General features: G+C 43.2%; 3 protein-coding genes and 2 non-coding genes across 8 annotated transcripts in view; 1 reads left to right on the forward strand and 4 right to left on the reverse strand.

The window, feature by feature from the left end:
* Positions 1-1034, reverse strand: part of LOC112260013 (DENN domain-containing protein 4C) — an 87240-nt gene extending 86206 nt beyond the window's left edge. For 3 of the 4 annotated variants that reach the window (XM_024434792.2, XM_024434791.2, XM_024434790.2), the window contains exon 1: positions 746-1032. The gene's annotated coding sequence lies outside the window, so the exon portion shown is untranslated. Of the gene's footprint in view, positions 1-745 lie in introns of all 4 variants that reach the window. The other variant, XM_024434793.2, reaches the window with a different exon arrangement.
* A 3754-nt stretch (positions 1035-4788) lies between these two features.
* Positions 4789-14468, reverse strand: LOC112260016 (HAUS augmin-like complex subunit 6). Its single transcript, XM_024434795.2, has 16 exons — positions 14043-14468; positions 13754-13849; positions 13591-13669; positions 13334-13466; positions 12690-12834; positions 12219-12281; positions 12021-12078; positions 11732-11905; positions 10804-11003; positions 10551-10680; positions 7447-7549; positions 7291-7351; positions 6854-6989; positions 6353-6451; positions 5890-6022; positions 4789-5785 (listed from the first exon to the last, which is right to left on the reverse strand). Exons 1-16 carry the CDS (start codon positions 14168-14170, stop codon positions 5025-5027), a joined length of 2499 nt encoding a protein of 832 aa, XP_024290563.1. The 5' UTR covers positions 14171-14468; the 3' UTR covers positions 4789-5024.
* On the reverse strand, positions 6141-6271 carry LOC112261183. Its single transcript, XR_002955134.1, has one exon.
* LOC112261182 lies at positions 7081-7211 on the reverse strand. Its single transcript, XR_002955133.1, has one exon.
* A 20-nt stretch (positions 14469-14488) lies between the features above and the next one.
* Positions 14489-18544, forward strand: LOC112260019 (tripartite motif-containing protein 16). Its single transcript, XM_024434801.2, has 6 exons — positions 14489-15340; positions 16123-16218; positions 16529-16762; positions 17010-17169; positions 17252-17311; positions 17411-18544. The coding sequence occupies exons 1-6, from the start codon at positions 14750-14752 to the stop codon at positions 17938-17940; spliced, it is 1671 nt and encodes a 556-aa protein (XP_024290569.2). The 5' UTR covers positions 14489-14749; the 3' UTR covers positions 17941-18544.
* Positions 18545-18994: the final 450 nt, after the last annotated feature.

An 18994-nucleotide genomic window follows, 5' to 3' on the forward strand; every position in this document is an offset into this window, starting at 1 on the left:
ACTAGCCTACTACAAATGCTCTGCATGTTTGTTTTTAGTTCCATTACGGCATAAAAAAAATACATATTATTTTGCCAGTCAGATTTTCAGTGGAGAATATAGCATTGTTAGCAGAAAATAAGGAAATACCCTAGGTTGGTTACAAGTCAGTCTGATTGTTAGACTTGATCTTTGAGAGAAATAATTTCATGTTGAAAAAGCAATATGTACTTCAATAGACATTCCAAAAGAAAAACGCTGGTTTTGCCTGACAATAAATAGTCTTTCGAGAATGTTGACACCCAAGCACCTGCAACGTTTGATAAGAGTACAAGAGAACCGATCCGTCACCGTAAATGAGGGTCTCGACTACAGGGTTCGGTGGAAGAATTATGTTCCAACTGTTGCATCTTTGCCTACGACTTAAAAGTACTTCAACTTCCGATCACTCGTGACAGCGTCTGAAAACAAAACATTCCACTCTCAATAAGAGACTCAAAATGTGTTAAGTTTGCGCAGGGAAATACAATTACGCTGCCCGTCTTACTGTTGCGCAGTAAAAACTACTATGCCACCACCGCTCTTGCAATATATTCACGCAAAGTACTTAAAATTTGAAATGTCTAAAAAAATATATCATATCGTTAAACTGCGTCATGACAAAGTAACATTTCATCCACTTTTATTGATAAACTTAAAGCGCCTAAACCAACCCCCCAAAACGTGATTTGTTCCCCCAACCAAGAGGCAGGCTGCAATTACTTACCAGCTCTTTACAACACTATAAGAGACAATGTTGTCATGTAGGCAACTTGCAGCTTTCACCCGCTAGAGCTATTCCGTTCGTGGTTTACATGACCAAATCCACCACTGAAGGCACAAAGTGGGTGCACTTCGATAATATCTGAAAACTTTGTTTCCCACTTGTTCGCGACACTGTTTTATCGGTAGCTGTCGGTGCAAGCATGCGCCATGTTCGTGTTTTGTCAGCTACTTTGGTGAGCTAGTCTTGGTTTGTTTAGACGGCTGCTTGAGACAGAATGGAACCGCCCAGAGAATAATGACTGGCGCTCAAACCAGTATTCTGCCAGCAGCACACACGATGACGTCGTATTCGTATGGTAATGTAGAAACCTTCGAAATAAAAGCCTTCATTTCAAAACTTTGCAATGTGGATAACTCATACAAATGATAATGCATTTTAAACTTTCATTGTGCCAACAAGAAAATGCAATAAGTAATTAATAAAAACATAGTGTTTTAAAAACATAAAGAGCAATAATGAAGAAATGCAATGTTGACACTGGTATGTTGAGACTACTGGGCTGTAGAGAGAACTTTTCTACCTGTCTCAGCTCAAGTGGGGTGGAAAATACTCAGTAGGGTCTCCACTAATCAAATATGGTTAGTTTTGGAGGTGGACTGTGTCCCATGGCCTGCTAATGGCTTTTCACTCTGCCCCCTCTATAGCTTTCAATGCAATACACTGTAATAAACTGTACATGAGATACATATTGGCTTGTAGAGAGAAAAAGTTTCTACCTGTCTCAGTTAAAGTGGAGTGGGAAATACTTAGTGAGGTCTCTACTAACCAAATATGGTTCGTTTTGGAGGGGGACTGTGTCGTACATATCCAGCAGCACTTCGTTCTCCACCCCGTCCAAAGCCCCCAATGCAATACACTGTAATAGATTGTACATGGGATATATATTGGCTTGCAGAGAGAACTTTTCTACCTGTCTCAGCTAAAGTGGGGGATGAAATACTCAGTAGGATCTCTACTAACCGAATATGGTTCGTTTTGAATGGGCACTGTGTTCTAGACATATGCATTTAGTCCTGCATGTTATATTAATTCCAAAACAATAACTTAATGTACTGTTGTTGTGTTGAAAATCAATTGTAACACAAGCACTTGAACCCCTTTTTTTTGCCTTGCCTTGTTTGCTTCCAGTGTGAAATCAAATGTAAACAAAGACACAATGTAAACAATGATGGACTGGCTTACCCGTTAACGACCAAGATTAACATAATGGTGATGGTAATAGATCCACCTTTCCACATTTAAATCAGCCCAAGGCCAGCATTGACATATGCCAAAAGTTGCGTCAGATCAATCGCTTGGCCTAACAAAATGTCTTCGAGGTAGTATCCTAGTAAAATTATGTTGCTATAGGTTTATATCATCCCAATTATGCATAGCCTTCCAACAATTGTCTTAAACCCATGTTGGTCGCAATCAATCCAAAGGTTTGCCTCTTGGAAACAGGTTTTGGACTGATTCATGGATCATAGCCCATCTCTCCAAATTGTAATTTGTGAGAAGATTATTACTTGGCCTTTGTCTTATTAGAAACGTAAATGTTTAGCATTTGACTTCCAAACATTAAAGGCAGGCTTGACATCATTTTCAAGCAAATTATTACAAAGGGAGAAGTACCACACACATTCAGTAAATGCGCAGTAATACTCAGTAGACGTTGTTTCTTGTGTAAGGTCAAAAGTCACCACTGTAATTCGAAACCCTGTATCCCCATCTTATTTTATTGATCTTCCAGCAGTTGGCAATGAGAGGTTGACCTAGAGATTGAGCTCAGTAATCTGTCATTCGGGGATAACCAACATTGCAGTTTTAAGAATAATAAGTGTTCAGTAAAAAATAGATAGGATTTAAAAATAAAAATAAATATTAAAGAGCAGCAGTAAAATAACAGTAGGGAGGCTATATACAGGGGGTACCGGTACAGAGTCAATGTGCGGGGGCACAAGTTAGTCAAGGTAATTTAGGTAATATGTACATGTAGGTAGAGTTAAAGTGACTATGCAGAGATAATAAACAGAGAGTAGCAGCAGTGTAAAGCAGGTGGGAGGGGCAATGCAAATTGTCTGGGTAGCCATTTGGTTAGCTGTTCAGGAGTCTTATGGCTTGGGGTAGAAGCTGTTAAGAAGACTTTGGACCTAGACCGCTTGCCATGCGGTAGCAGAGAGAACAGTCTATGACTAGGGTGGCTGGAGTCTTTGACAATTTTTAGGGCTTTCCTCTGACACCGCCTGGTATAGAGGTCCAGGATGGCAGGAAGCTTGGCCCCAGTAATGTATTGGGCTGTACACACTACCCTCTGTAGCGCCTTGTGGTCGGAGCCCGAGCAGTTGCCATACCAGGCAGTCCCAGGGTCCTTAGCATAGCGAGGAGCTTTGAGGCCACTATGGCGTTGAACGCTGAGCTGTAGTCAATGAATAGCATTCTCACATAGGTGTTCATTTTGTCCAGGTGGGAAAGGGCAGTGTGGAGTACAATAGAGATCGCATCATCTGTGGATCTGTTGGGGCCAAAATACATAAGTAGTACTTTAAAGTATTTTTTATTTAAGTACTTTACATCACTGACTGCAGTGAATGAAGTGGGTGGAGTAAGGAGTCACGAACTTAAACCCGTTGTCCAGCACAAGAGGCACATTTAAGTTTTGCAGACTCAGAATAGTTCCAATAGCATATGTATTTTATTAAGTATATTTCTTTAAAGATCGCCTACACAACAGCCTTCAACATACCAGTATGTTTGTAAAATTTCAACAAAAAATGCTGGTATAAATAATACAATACGTCAAATGATCCATTTCTTTTTTCAAACGTGGTTGCAATTTTGTGAAAAACACGTACTGCACTAGTTCAAAAACTTTAAACAATCGACATTCCCAAAGTTTAGCACGTCTTTGCTGAACTTCGGGAAAGCACCATCGTGCTGCAAGCATAATATCATGCTGCTCGGGGAACAGTAATGGCGTTCAGATGACGAGAACCTTCCTTTTCCCATGGGCCTCTTATGCCCCCTATCTGTAATATAGTGCATGCAATTTTTGCACTGGTAGTAGGCCACATATTCCATGGGCCTCTTATGCCCTCTGAAACGTTGTGCATTATCTTTATAAACTAGTAGTAGTAGGCTACAGATGCAACAGAGTACCAGCCAAAAGTTTGGAAACACCAACTCATTCAAGGGTTTTTCTTTATTTTCCACATTACATAATAATGGTGAAGACATCACAACTATGAAATAACACATGAAATCTAACCAAAAAGTGTTATATCTAAATGTATTTGATATTTTAATTCTTCTAAGTAGCCACCTTGATGACAGCGTTGCACTCTTGGCATTCTCTCAATCAGCTTCTTGAAGTAGTCACCTGGAATACGGTTCAATTAACAGGTGTGCCTTGTTAATTTGTGGAATTTCTTTCCTACTTAATGTTTTTGAGCCAATCAGTTGTGTTGTGACAGGGGGGGGGGGTAAAATACAGAAGATAGCCCTATACGGTAATACACCAAGTCCATATTATGGCAAGAACAGCTCAAATAAGCAAAGAGAAATGACAGTCCATCCATACTTTGACATTGCCAGTTAATCCTGAAAATGTCAAACTTTAAAAGCTTCAAGTGCAGTTGCAAAAACCATCAAGCTCTGTGATGAAACTGGCTCTCATGAGGACCGCCACAGGAATAGAAGACCCAGAGTTACCTCTGCTGCAGAGGAAAAGTTCATTAGTTACCAGTCTCAGAAATTGCAGCCCAAATAAATGTAACAGACACATCTCAACCAGACAGTTTGGCTGTCTTCTATAGCCTAAGACTGTCTACTACACTTAAGCAATACTTTTAAAAAAATCAAGTAGACATATCATCAATTGAAAAGTCCAATGACCATCAGAAAATGTTAGTTTACACCTAAGAAAATAAAAACTTAATGCAATTGTAAACTCGGCCTTCACAGGCCCAGGAAATGCACACGTAGAAAAATAATTATTAAACAGATTGAAATGTATCTAGACCATTTATTAACAATATTTTACAATTCATGTTAGTTTCTTAGAAAAATAGGATTGGAACACAACTATTCCACACATAGGTACAAATATTTGAATTGCATGTGCAGTGAAGTTGGTTAGACTTAATTGTGAAAAAGTGAGAAACTAGAAGATAGTTCAGGTAGTCTAAGTTAAAAAAGAAAAAAAAAAGTATATATATATAAAATACATTTTCAGGAGGCACTACAGGTCCTCTATGGGGGAAAATGTTAAGAGTTGCGAGAGGCTAAACTGCTCTTTTCTTGGTGGTGAAGGGCTCTCTAGAGTGTCCAGGTCCAGAGAAAAGACTTTGTCTGTCGCACCAACTGTGGCTGCAGTCTCCAGTGACATTGCCATCAGCCAGTCTCTGGCATCCAGGCTCCTCTCGTCATGCTGTGGGGGAGACATTTCTTGTGCCCCCTGGTGTCGGTCCATGAAGGAGGTCTCTCTGAAGGTCTGCTGGATCTTGTCCAGACGCCTGCTTGAGACCAGCAGGGCCGGCTCAGTCTCTGTGGGAAGGAGGGAGGGGATGTGGGGGAGGAGCAGCTCTTCCTCCTCTGTGTTGGATGTGTCACTGGAGCTCAGGAAGCTGCCGTCGTTGCCCGGCAGCTCGGGGAGAGTCTCCTGATCTATACTGAACTGCTCTGGGATCGCCTCTTGGTCGATTCTGAACTGGATCACGTCGCTACTGCTCAGGCTGTGGAGAGCCTCCGTGTTGGAGGAGTCCCAGGGCAGGGTAGACATGAGCGATTCCTGCTCGGGGGCTGCAGTACTGCAACCGGCATTGGTGGGATCCAGGCCTGTGCTCAGGGAGTGCACGTCGGGGCTGAGGGAGGTCTCCTGTACCTCGCAGAGGGCCGTGAGGTGCCTGAAGATGCCGTCGCCGTCAAACTTATCAGACAGACGGGCCTTCTGAGCCTCTCCTTCCTCCACTGCCCTTCGCCAGGAACTCCTCACATCTAGAACTAATTTTAAAAAAAACATTACTCCTCTGCCCAACAAAAAGCAAAACTGGTTAAAGAGCATTCTGCCTTTCAAAGTACATAATCAAATAAGGTCCAATACGCACTCAAACTCTCTGGGGTACGTGGAATCTGCTTCCTGGTGGAGAAAGGGTCTGTGCCAAGATTGCACAGTAAATCACCCAGCGCAAGTCCTTGTAAACCTCCATTACCAGGGCTGGTGGTCACAGCCTCTGCAAACTAATACATACACAGGCTTAGTAAGGCAATCGAAAATATACTCCAGGCATGTTAAGCAGCATGGTACATAAGACTACCTTCTTCGGTGACTCAAATCAGTCATGTCTATGCAGATAACGGTTGTCTGCTCCGTATCTGTCCGTTGCGATTTCACTCAACTCGCCCCGGTCATCAGAGAGCGGGTATGCTATAGGGATGGCTAGTGACGGACAGAGCACAGCTCAGTACTGCCCAGGTGTCTGCCTCCCAACAACTACCAAAATAATGACTAGAAGGGTCAGCCCTCATTCTGCATTGTGGTTCAAGTGAGGAAATGTATGGAAACTGTACCTGATTTGCCAAGTTGTCAAACTCAGAGTCCAGGATCTGAGCCTCTCTCTTCACCGCAGACATCTTTGGAGATGCACAAGGAGTCTTCCTTACACTGGCCTAATGAAAGATTGCCACAGGAGATTAAACATGAATTAAGGACATTTGTGTGCAGGAGTAACATGGGCCAAAATACTTTAAAAATGAAAAGCAATATTAAAACATTGAAATAAGCTAAAACAATGAGCCTTTAAAAAAATGTAAATCGTTTTTTTTATTTTTTAAACCTTCCGACTGAGTCTGAACCACAGGAGATTGGTGGCATCTTAATGGAGGAGAATGGGCTCGTGGTAATAACTGGAGCGGAATCAGTGGAATGATAAATACATCAAACACCTGGTTAAGGTGTTATGCCATTCCATTTGCTTTGTTCCGGGCCATTATTATGAGCCGTCCTCCACTTAGCAGCATCCACTGGTCTGAACTGAACATGGAATAGGACACTTGGTGCACATCACATACCGGCAGGGGGCTTGGTGAGGGAGCTTTGACAGGGACAGCCAGAGGAGTTTCACAAAGTGCATGGAGGGGAGTCAGTGGGGAAGAGACCACACTAGGAAGACGAGACGCAACCCTCTCAACGGCTGGAGGGCAAAGGCTGTTCAAAAAGAGACGTTAAAGACTTCTGTGGATCAAATGAAGTTCATGGTAAAAAAAATATATAATAATAAAAAAAAGAACAAGACAACGGTTGTCTGCTCCGTATCTGTCCGTTGCGATTTCACTCAACTCGCCCCGGTCATCAGAGAGCAGGTATGCTATAGGGAGGACTAGTGACGAACAGAGCACAGCTCAGAACTGCCCAGGTATCTGCCTCCCATCAACAACACAATACAGAGGAATTAGACTATTAGTTGCCCATTAGCAATGAAAACAAGGCAGGCCAAGTATTAATATACCGTTTGAGGGCAGAATCCATTGGAATGGAGTCAGTCTCCACAAGCTTCTCCTCAGAAAATTCTAAGTTAAAAAGAAAATAAAAAAAAGTGTTAAATTGTTAAAATATGCAGTTAAAACAACCTAGAAGTGGAAATATTTTGTTTCCCTCTACTCACTGGGTAGCGTCGCCGGATACTGGGAGAAAACGCTGGATTTAAAACTGGCTTCTGTGGCCGGCTCAAAGGACAGAGGAGCCATGGGGCACAGAAAGTCAAGGGCCTGAAGGGAGAGAGAGAGAGAGAGAGAGATGAGGGGGCGTGGCTCTGTTGCATCCCGCAATGTGTGTGATGTTTGGTGTGGCGTTCTTGAGTTTTTAATTTGTTCCCTTTGCTTGTAAACCATCAGTCAACAATGGCTTTACAGTGGTGGGGTGTTGGACTTTCTTTTTGATTGCTACTAACAGACTAAATTATGAAAACGCTGGTGGCAGCAAAATCTAATACAGCAGAGTTCCTACTACAGTGCAACTCAAACGCGATGGATATCCCAATGGCCAATCTAATCCCTGATTGTCTGCGAGTGGATTACAAACGTGGAACAGGGTTATCAGACAAATACCTTTTTTTTTGTATATATATTTTTTTATATAAATGTACCCACCACCTTGCTGATCAATGCCCAGTCACTGAGGGGAAAGCGGATGAGGTGTCAGCGAATCTACACTTCCAACAAGAATACCGGAAGGCCTGTTTGCTGGCGTCTACTGAGACTTGGCTGGATGACAGAGTCCCGAACAGGGAAGTAGAGCAGGCCAGATTCACAATGGTCAGAGCGGACCGCGATCTGACCGTCACAGGGAAACCTCACGGCGGAGTGTCTGCCTGTTTGTCAGGGACCAGTGGTGTAAATTAATCCTGGTAAAATCTCTGTACCCCCGACATTGAACTGTTTTCCATGTCACTGCGACCCACAGTTCCCCCAATTGTGTGTGACCGGTGTGTACTTACAACCAAAAGCTAATACAGCAAAAGCATCAGAAATCATTTATAATCTGTCGTCACAGAAAACGGAATCCATCTCCCCCGACGCACCCACATTTTTAGGGGATTTTAACAACTGTACTTGGCGCAAGGTCCTGTGCACGTACCACCAGTATGTGAAATGTCACACTAGGAAAAATAAGACTCTTGATTTGGGCTATGGGACAATACCAAATGCTTTCTCTGCCACCACCAGACTTCCCCTGGGGACATCAGACCACAATGTTGTCTACCTCCGGCCAACCCTGGAGAGGGGGAAACCCAGTTAAAATTGTCACAGATCTGAAAAGACAACAGTATCACTTGTCTCCAAGGGTGTTTTGTTTTGACTGGGAGGTATTGGAGGACAGCAGCTCTGATCTTGATGAGCGCTCAGATGTCGTTTCAGACTATGTAAACTTGTTTTGAGTCAGTTGTGCCTACTAAAACCTGTAAAAGCGTCCCGAACAATAGGCCTTGGGTATCAAAAAAACAAAAAATCACTACTTAATAGGAAGGCAGTTTATGAGGGTAATAGACAGGCTTTAAGAGATGTACGACGTGAGATCAAAATAGATACTGGTGGACAAGGAGGCATTCAAGCAAAGGGGTGGAGAAGACCCTCTCCTCAGAAAACTCAAGAGTGGCCTTGCAAGGGATTAACGCCATGGCTTGTGCCCCCTACATCGGCAAGGGGAAAACCAATGCTGACCTTGGGAGACAAGAGGGCCAGAACATGACCAATGAACTGAATGTATTCTTCTCAAGATTGGAATCTGATGACCTCGTGTCAGAGGTAAAACAAATGGAAGAGTCATTATAAATATGTTTGAGAGGGTTGTTGTTCAACAGGCAGATGTTTTTGAAGTAGTTCAGGAAATGTAACAAAAGCCCAGACAAAATAAGTGGACGCGGAACATCTGGCTGGTGTTTTTACAGACATTCTCCAAACCTCGCTCAACCAGCAACATGTGCCAGTATTGCAGAGAAACGTCTAATCCCGCTGTGTTGAATGACTACTGTCCTGTGGCCTCGACATCCTTAGTAATCAAATGCTGAGAAAATTGTGAAAAGTCATTCTAAGCCCATTCTTACTCTTTTCAACATGGTGCCAAATCCCATGTCAGGGTTCTGTTTGCTGACTTTTTTTTCTGCCTTCATCACAATCAACCAGAAACTTCTCTTTAGATGGGGGCTGTTGGACTTCCTGAGCCAGAGGTCACAGCAGGTCAAAGTAGGTCCCCACGTGTCAGACACACGCAACACAAACACAGGCTCTCCTCAGGGATGCGTTTTGACCCCACTCCTGTACACTAATAGTTGTACTAGTTCCCATCCTGACAGACACTTCCTTGATCAGCCTGTTGCATGATGAGAAACACCATGGTCCGGTCCTAAATGAGTTGGTAGAGTGAGGAATCACACTTGGTCCTCAATAAAAACAAGACCAAAGAGATGTATGCTTCCTGAAGTCTACGCACAACACTTACCACTGCAACATCTATCAGAAGTCAGAACATAAGAGACTGTAGAGGAATACAAATATCTGGGTGTCCTCTTGGACAATAAGCTACAGTGGATTTAATGTACAGACCTGAGTTACAAAGAGTCAGACTGTACTTTCTCATAAATCTGGGATATTTTAAGGTTGACTGTACTAGACTGACTCAAATCTTTTGAGAGTTTTTACTTTTTGAATTGTTTGTTGGTTTGGCATGCCACTGTCAGCCAGAGAAATATGCAGAGAAGGATTATCACCACAGCAAGTAAGGTACATGGAGTCAAACAGACAGGCCTGGATGACATCTTTTAGGTCAGGGCCTTCCGTAAGGCTCACAAAATCATTTTAGACTCAAGCCACCCCCTGTACCCGTACTTTGAACTACTCACCTCTGGGCGCAGGGTACCACCCGGCAGGAAGAACAGAACTAGACAATTTGTGCCAAGTGTGATAAAATCTCCTAAATAGCTCGGGCTAATGTTCCTATCAACCCAGTAAGGCCAGCAGCCTAGTCTCTCTTTATTAGTATGTAACTGTTAAAGTTGTATTGTCAATTTGTTTTGTATTTAATGCCACTTTAAAACATGTACATCATACTGCAACAAAACATCTCCAAGGGGACAATAAAGTCAGTAAAGTTAAAGATTACAGCCGCCGTAGTAGAATAGCACTAGTCTGCAGGAGGGTAAGGGCTACTGGTTATATATGGACAGAGCCTCCATTTAATACATCCAGGTCACAAACCCTAAGAGGCACTTACAGGATCCTCGTTGAGAAACAAGGTCAGCGGCGTGCGTTTCAGACAGTCTGCCCACTTCTGGTCCCACTCCGTCTCCAACTTCCTGATGACGCTCTTTACCTCGGGGATTTCCTCCTTTGAAATCCTCTTCCTGGACAAAGAGAGAGACAGTGGGATGCAGTGATACCAAGGAGAAAGGAGCAACACCATTTTAAAAGAGCTTTATTACTACAGTTCAAGATGGGTTTAAAAATGTTTTATCGCTGTAACGCACCTCATGAGTCGGAGGTCCTCCAGGGCACGGGCCATCTGCAGGTTTCTCTCTTGCAGGAGCAGGGGGTGGAGCTGAGCAATGGGGGTGTGTCCTGCCATCTTGACCTTCTCTTCCACCAGGAGACCTAGGGCCTGGTGGAGCAACTCCAGCATGCTGAGGAGGTTCAGCTGGTCTGCCTCGTACACACTGCCCACACTCGACTGACAACACACAGCTTAGTGATAAACACGCAGACTAGAGCAGTAGCCCCTTCAAGTTCCACTTATTTGTTTAAATTATTATTTATTTATTTTTGTGTGAATTTTACCCCTTTTCTCCCCAATTTCGTGGTAGTTACTGTCTTGTCTCATCGCTACAACTCCCGTACGGGATCGGGAGAGACGAAGGTTAAAAAGTCATGCGTCCTCCGATACACAACCCAACCAAGCCGCACTGCTTCTTAACACAGCGTGCATCCAACCCGGAAGCCAGCCGCACCAATGTGTTGGAGGAAACACCGTGCACCTGGCAACCTTGGTTAGTGCGCACTGCGCCCAGCCCGCCACAGGAGTGCGATGAGAAAAGGATATCCCTACCGGCCAAACCCCCCCTAACCCAGACGACGCTAGGCCAATTGTGCGTCGCCCGCCGCTTACGACAGAGCCTGGGCGAACCCAGGGTCTCTAGTGGCACAGCTGGCGCTGCAGAACAGCGCCCTTAACCACTGCGCCACCCGGGAGGCCAAGTTCCACTTATTTTATGAATTTCCAGCACTAGCATAACAGATTCAATTGGTCAACTAATCACTACTCGTTCATTTAATCAGTTGTGCTAGTTCTAGAACATGTGGAACATCGGAGTACTCAAGGAGAGATATGGATCAAGTTCCAAATGCACCGTCACCCACTAACCTAAAAAGGCAACGGTATCATTTTTTTGTGCTTCTCACCAGGTGGGATAACTGCTCTATCCGCTCCAGCAGAACCCGGGGGATTTTGAGGGCCAGGCCCGTCCCATCCAGGGTGTACTGGTCCACACCTCCCCCGATCACACACTCCACCACGCGCCGCTCCTCCTCCAGGGTGGACAGCACTCCGTCGATGGATGACCACAGGGAGCGCACCTGGGGTTTGTTCATTCAGAGGTGTAAGGGTCAGAACATTGCAGATAGAAATGTAATGAATGTCAGTTTCCAGTGATGTTTGACGAACTAGACAGTTATGAAATTAAGGAAAAACCTTTTGAATCTTCTCAGCTTGAGGAGTTTCCTCCTTGTCAGCTCCATTCTTGTGACGCCTGTGCGGGGGAAATAAAGAATTTAACCACCTGCCATTGTTTATTGGCACTTTGAGCAGTGTTTTATGCCAAAAGGTGACTGAAAACAGAGCAACAACAACAAAAATAATTGAAGGATAGATGGAATATCTCATACATACTTGAGCAAATCATTATACTTTGCATCTTCAGCCCTCAAATCCCTCAGAGACTTCACTTGAGATCTACAAGAGAAGGACACAGACGTAGAAGGGCAAAACTAGGCACATTAAAAAAGAACCAACAGTGCTGTGTTTACACAGGCAGCCCAAATCTGATTGGGAAGAATATAAATTAGGGGAAATAATTAGCTGCCTGTGAATACACAGCCCAGTTGACCGACAAAAGCAAGACATTCAGAGTATATAAACTCAACCTCTGTGACCATGTTTTATAGTAAAGCTTGATTGCCTGCTCATTATTTGCACCTGTGCTAATTAGTCAGAATCACATGATACCTACCCAATGAAAGGATCTGTTTTTTTTATCCAACTGAAATTGTCAACAAAAATGTGATACTTTTCTAGGCATTGAAAAATATATATCTGAAACATATCCAATGCTTGTGGTTTGTACAGTTGCCTGTGACTTACTGGGCCTGCCTCTCGTACTCATGCAAGATCCGGTCCTGCTCTACAGCTCCCCTCAGGAATCTGGTCTTGACCAGCTGAAACCGCTTCAGTGCCATTTGCACAGAAGAGGCAGGGGCTGCCGCCGCCTCTGGGACCCACGTGCCATCTAATAACACACATTGAAAAACAACTAGACAGACGCTTGCAATTCACAGGCAGAAGAAAAATCGATGGCGTATGCCTTTTAGCCCAAACCTTAGTCATACATAGGCCTTCCCAAAGATGATCTATTTGACAAGATAGTAGAGTTACTGCTCTCACAATGGGAATACATGTCCTCAAAGATGGAAGGCAGGCGAGATCAGGTGGTAGCATTCTAGCCAATGAGAGAGGGCAGATACGTGTGTGAACAACAGGCACAACTCCGACAGAATTTTTTTTTTCAAAGTTGCTGAAATGCCATGTGGATCCACTTATCAGTGCATTCTTAAAAATCTCATTACAAAACTTATTAATTTCACATAGCAAATTAACATTAAAAAGTTAACAAATTCCACACTCATTGACCTCCATACAATTATTCCTCACTTCGGTCTAATTTTCATGTACAGATTTTGGGCGGAGTCAACCTTCCCACATCGCCTTCCCCTCTCTGGCCTTCCTACCTGTAGAAAATGTCTGCATCTCCTGAAACTCAACATAATTGGCCAGATGGAGCATCAGGTTGACGAACTTGGGACCACCAGGCGAGAGGAACAGTGACGCCACCACTTTGGGAATTGTGCTGCCCTGCTCATCCTGAAAGCACAGATCAAGTTCAAATGCTTTAGACCTGATTAACAGCCATACTTACAGACAGTATACATCTGCTACAACAAGTATGTCAAATCCTGTACATCTGAAATGAATGCCAAATCCTTACCATCAGATCTCGCAGCCAAGCACAGGTCACCTTACGGAATTCAGCATCTGCTTTGTGGTCCAACACCGGCCAGCAATGCCTGCATACAAGACCCAGCATATTATATGGATTGCAGAACATTACAAAATTGTGAAGAAAAACAAGCTGGGAATGGGACCATCACCTGTATGTATCGTGGAAGCGGGTGGGGTTGAGTTTCTCTAACAGGAAATGGGTAACTATGTAGAACGCATCCTTGTTTGGTTTGTCAAACATATTTCTGTTGGTGAGAGACAGTAACTGGTGTCAAAACAGGCTTTTGACTGACCTGAGAGAATAGAGTCCGTCTGTCTCTGTCTATTAGTTTATTTTAAATGTCATGCCATTGCCAGTTTCTCACTGGATTGAAACAGAGTTGCACTACTGATGTTGTACTGTTAACGTTAGCCGTTACCACGACAATCAACACGTACGGGCCAAGAATGATGTGTTTGACATTGGCTTTGCTGGCCCCTGATGATACTGCGACTTCAGGTTGAAATCCAAGACCCAAAAGCGACCACCACAGATATTTGCCATTCGTTCTCTGAATGTTCGACATATTTCCAGCGAGCTGCAAACGTTTAGATCTAAAAACTAGCTGCTAGTTAGCAGAAGACTGAAAACGTTACAGATACGAGGAAAGCTAACACGTTAGCTAGTTGGGCAGAAACAGAACGCAAACATGGCTACATGCCGGGGTGTGCCTTACCGTCGTCGAAATTAAACAAAGGATACAAATATAGTTAACGACATAAAAAATAAATGAACACCATAAATATGTAGTTACTCGACATTACGCAGGCCAATTTTTACGAATGTCTTCCTCAAACCGCCAAATATTTTAAGAACGAAAATAATTAGATCAGCCGGATGTTGGTGTGCATACTTCCTGTGTGGCGCATAATTATGTCCCCCTTTCCGATCTCGGATCGATGTCTCGCTGCTAGTCGGTTATCAACAATTATATTTGAATTGTGATGTCTTATATTGAAATCACGATTGGTAAAAAAATGAATTATTGAATTCCAATTAGACTGCTGGACTGGGAGATACATTTTACGTCTACCTAGATTTTTTCATTTCTGCCGGGGTGTGTCTTTGTCTTTCCAGTTATTGGTCTTTGTGAGTGATAGCTAAAATGGCTGAGCAGGGAGTTCTCCTGGACCAGGACCAGTTCTGCTGCTCTATCTGTCTGGATTTACTGAAGGAGCCGGTCACTATCAACTGTGGACACAGTTACTGTAGCAATTGTATTGAGGACTGCTGGGATAAGGATGATCCAAAGGGCGCCTACAACTGTCCCCAGTGCAGACAGACTTTCTCGCCTAGGCCGGCTCTGATGAAGAATAGCTTGCTAGCCATGGTGGTTGGGAACATGAGGAAGATAGGACTCCAGCCTACACCTCCTGCTATGTGCTTTGCTGGACCTGGAGATGTGGAATGTGATTTCTGCAATGGAAGAAAGCAGAAAGCTCTCAAGTCATGTCTGGTGTGTCTAGCCTCTTACTGTGAGACTCATCTCCAGCCTCATTATAATATAGCTCCATTGATGAAGCACAAGCTGATCAAAGCCACCACACAATTGCAGGACAATATCTGCTCTCATCATGACAAACTGCTGGAGATTTTCTGCCGGACCGACCAGCAGTGTATCTGTTATCTGTGTACCATGGATGAACATAAAGGCCATGATACAGTCTCAATCACAGCTGAAAAGATGGAGAAACAGGTGAGAATCAAGCTAATATTACAGTTATTGTGATTTTAAAAAATCACATTTAGATGGGCATATGAGACAGATTTGCATTGTCACATCACATCAATACCATGTAGCTCAGTCAAGACCCCTCTTCATTAAGGTGGAAACTCTTTAGCCCCAAACAACTATAGACCTATAGTAATCTGTTCAATAGCAAAAATCTGTGAGAAATTATTACATTCCAAAATATATCACTACCTAGATAAATAAAATTTTACCCTTTTCAATCTGGCTTTAGACCCAACCATTCTACTACAACTCCAATATTACTGAAACTTATTACGATATACAAATTCTTCATCTGACCAAGATGGTGGCATCTTTATTTGATTTAGTTGATCATTCATTCAATGTTACTAGGAAAACTGAAAAAGATTGGTTTCACTAAAAGATCACTAAACTGGTTCCACTCCTATCTTAGCAATAGAAAACACTTTTCATAGAACACAAATCAGAACTCCTTTCACTCAGTAGAGGAGTACCTCAAGGCTTAGTATTGACCCACTTCTTTGCCCTATATTCATAAATATTTATTTAAAAAATATATTCTCAAATCCTAATATTGAGTAAATTACACTCATTGGAGTCCATTACGCTCAACGGAATCTGAGGATGGACTTTCACAGATTGAACTCTCTATTTTTGTTAGATTTTTTTTTCTTCATTTGGACACTCTTGAAAATGAGACGGTGCATCTCAAGAGATTTCATCCTGCAAAATGTCAAATAAATACCGTTTGTTTTTGTCCACAGAAGCAGATCGGGTTGAGTCAGCAGAGGGTCAAGCAGAGAGTCCAGGAGAGGGAGAAGGAGTTGAAGGAAGTGCAAAAGGCTGTGGAGTCTCTCAGTGTGAGTATTGATCTGAGTAGATCGACTGTGTCGTTTTTGTTGCAGTAGAGTTGCACAGATGATCAGATCCCACACACTGCCTGGAGAAGTGTTTGATATCTCAGGAACCACATTGGTATGATATCGCAATCTTCTTAGACGCACAGTATAATTGCAACAAAGACAACCTGGAATCACAACCGATTTCACTGCTTTTTAACCAGTCAGACAGTTAAAGGCCACTCCAATCCCACTGGGCTCCAAGTTAGAGAGAGAGTAGATTTTTTTTTAAACATGAACCGTTCTCTTGTCTTTGTCGGTCTCATAACAGCGCTCTGCACAGGCGGCAGTGGAGGAAAGTGAGAGGATCTTCACAGAATTGATTGACTCCGTTGAGCGAAGGCGCTCTGAGATGAAGGAGCTGATCGTAGCCCAGGAGTATACAGCTGTGAGTCAAGCTGAAGGCCTCATGGAGCGTTTGGAGCAGGAGATCGCTGAGCTGAAGATGAGAGGGGTTGAGCTGGAGAAGCTCGCACACACAGAGGATCACATCCATTTCCTGGAGGTAGCTACACTGAGGGACCATCTGTCTGTTATTGCAAAAGGAACTCGTTATTCTGGGGTGGGTTTACCAAAGCCTTTGTAGCTATTTAAAGTAGTAAGTAGAATGTTGTTTCTCTAGCTCGCCGACATAAACTAATGCCTCTCGTAGAAAAGCAAAGTGCTTCATTTGAGGAATTTATTAGTTCGCGCACAGACGATTGACTGTTTAATCATTTTCTGGTGGCTATGTGCTCTCTCTCGCTCTGCAGAGTTATCAGTCTCTCGCCAGTCCCAGTGTATTTTCAGATTTACCCACCATCGCTGTCCGTCCTCTTCCGCACTTTGAGGATGTGAGTGAGGCTGTGTCTAACCTGAGAGAGAAACTAGAGGGCGTCTTGAAGAGGGAATGGTGCAGAATTTCCACCAGAGGTAGGTTAGAAATGAGAGTTTCATCTGTATACTTTGACGGGATTTCAGTTCGTCTTTTACTGTGTGTGATTTTGTGTTTCAGTGAATCTAGTAGATGTTCTACACCCTCCCGAACCCAAGACCAGAGCCGACTTCTTACAATGTGAGTCCCTTTATCCGGAAATGTTCTAAAAGTCGTATCTCCAATGATACTCAACCACACTCCTATCATATTTGTATTTCTTCATTTCTCTTCCCTCAGATTCCTGTCGGCTCACCCTGGACCCACACACATTATACAGGCAACTCTTTCTGTCTGAGCTAAACAGAAAGGTGAAACTGAAGCGCAAAGGCTACTCCTACCCCAGCCGTCCAGACAGATTCACTCAGTTGTGTCAGGTGCTGTGCAGGGAAGGTCTGTCTGGGCGCTGTTACTGGGAGGTGGAGTGGAGTGGGTGGAAGATTTATGCAGGCGTCTCGTATAAAGACATCAGCCGATCAGGGCCTGCGGACGACTGTCAATTCGGACACAATGACAAGTCCTGGAGTTTAGAGTGCTGTAGTAATGGTTACTTTTTCCGACATAATAATGTCAAGACTGAAGTGGCACGCCCTCAGTCCTCCAGAGTAGGAGTGTATCTTGATCACCAGGCGGGCACTCTGTCCTTCTACAGTGTTTCGGACAAAATGACCCTCTTGCACAGAGTCCAGACTAAATTCACTCAGCCCCTCTATCCTGGGTTTTGGCTTCATTGTTTTAAGACCACTGCTGAGCTATGTGAGCTAGAGTAGAGGCCCCTGTCAGAGTGATGCTTTATACCATCCCCTACTACTCCGAATTGTTTATCAGAGATAAACATTTCCTTCTATGAATCTGAGGATTGACTTTCACAGATTGAACTCTCTAGTCTAGATAGAATTTGAGGTTATTTTCCCCCAAATTTTAGGCATAAAGTTCATCTAATGTAATGTTCTCGCTTAGGAATAAAGTGAATGTAATGTTCTCTCTTAGGAATAAAGTTAATCTAATGTTCTCGCTAGCCAGACAATCCATATCTCTGGTGAGATTTTACTTCTGAAGGCAGCATGTAGTAGGGCAGGAAGTACGTTGTTTTCAGAATGATTTCTCAACTTGTCCTGGCTGTGTGTTACATATTCTATGTCAGAGATGTTGGCAATTTTTATGTAGGCTACTGTTTACACATACTTTTTTCCTCCTGCATATCGTATTTTTTTTTGTCCTATAACTCTCAAATACATCATGTTACAGGTCCCCTGCAGGTCCATATTGTATCAATTATCTTTCAATCAACTGAGCCTATATTTACAGTGTTCACTCAATATTGACAATGCTGAACCAAATGCAAACTGATAAATAAACAGCGTATTTGTTGAACTTCTGATTAGTGAACTACTTATTTAACATTCAGAGCCTTCTAATGATAATCCGAGGATGTACTATCCTATCCAGGGTTCCATCTCAAGCAGCATGAACACTTTGTTTGGCATTACATTTAACCAAATGAGTTACACTCAACTGTTTTTGTAAAAATAAGATTAAAATAATACAATGGAAATTAATTGAATCCAACAGTATATATGGAGGGAATTGGAACACATGGTCATACAAGTTGATCCAGAGCATCCCAAACATGCACAAATGGGTGACATGTCTGGTGAGTATGCAGGCCATGGAAGAACTGGGACATTTTCAGCTTCCAGGAATTGTGTATAGATCCTTGCGACATGGGGCCGTGCATTATTATGCTGAAGCGGATGAATGGTACGACAATGGGCCTCAGGATCTCGTCACGGTATGTCTGTACATTCAAATTGCCATCAATAA

Source organism: Oncorhynchus tshawytscha, linkage group LG10, assembly GCF_018296145.1.
Source record: "Oncorhynchus tshawytscha isolate Ot180627B linkage group LG10, Otsh_v2.0, whole genome shotgun sequence".
Classification (NCBI taxonomy): Eukaryota; Metazoa; Chordata; class Actinopteri; order Salmoniformes; family Salmonidae; genus Oncorhynchus; species Oncorhynchus tshawytscha.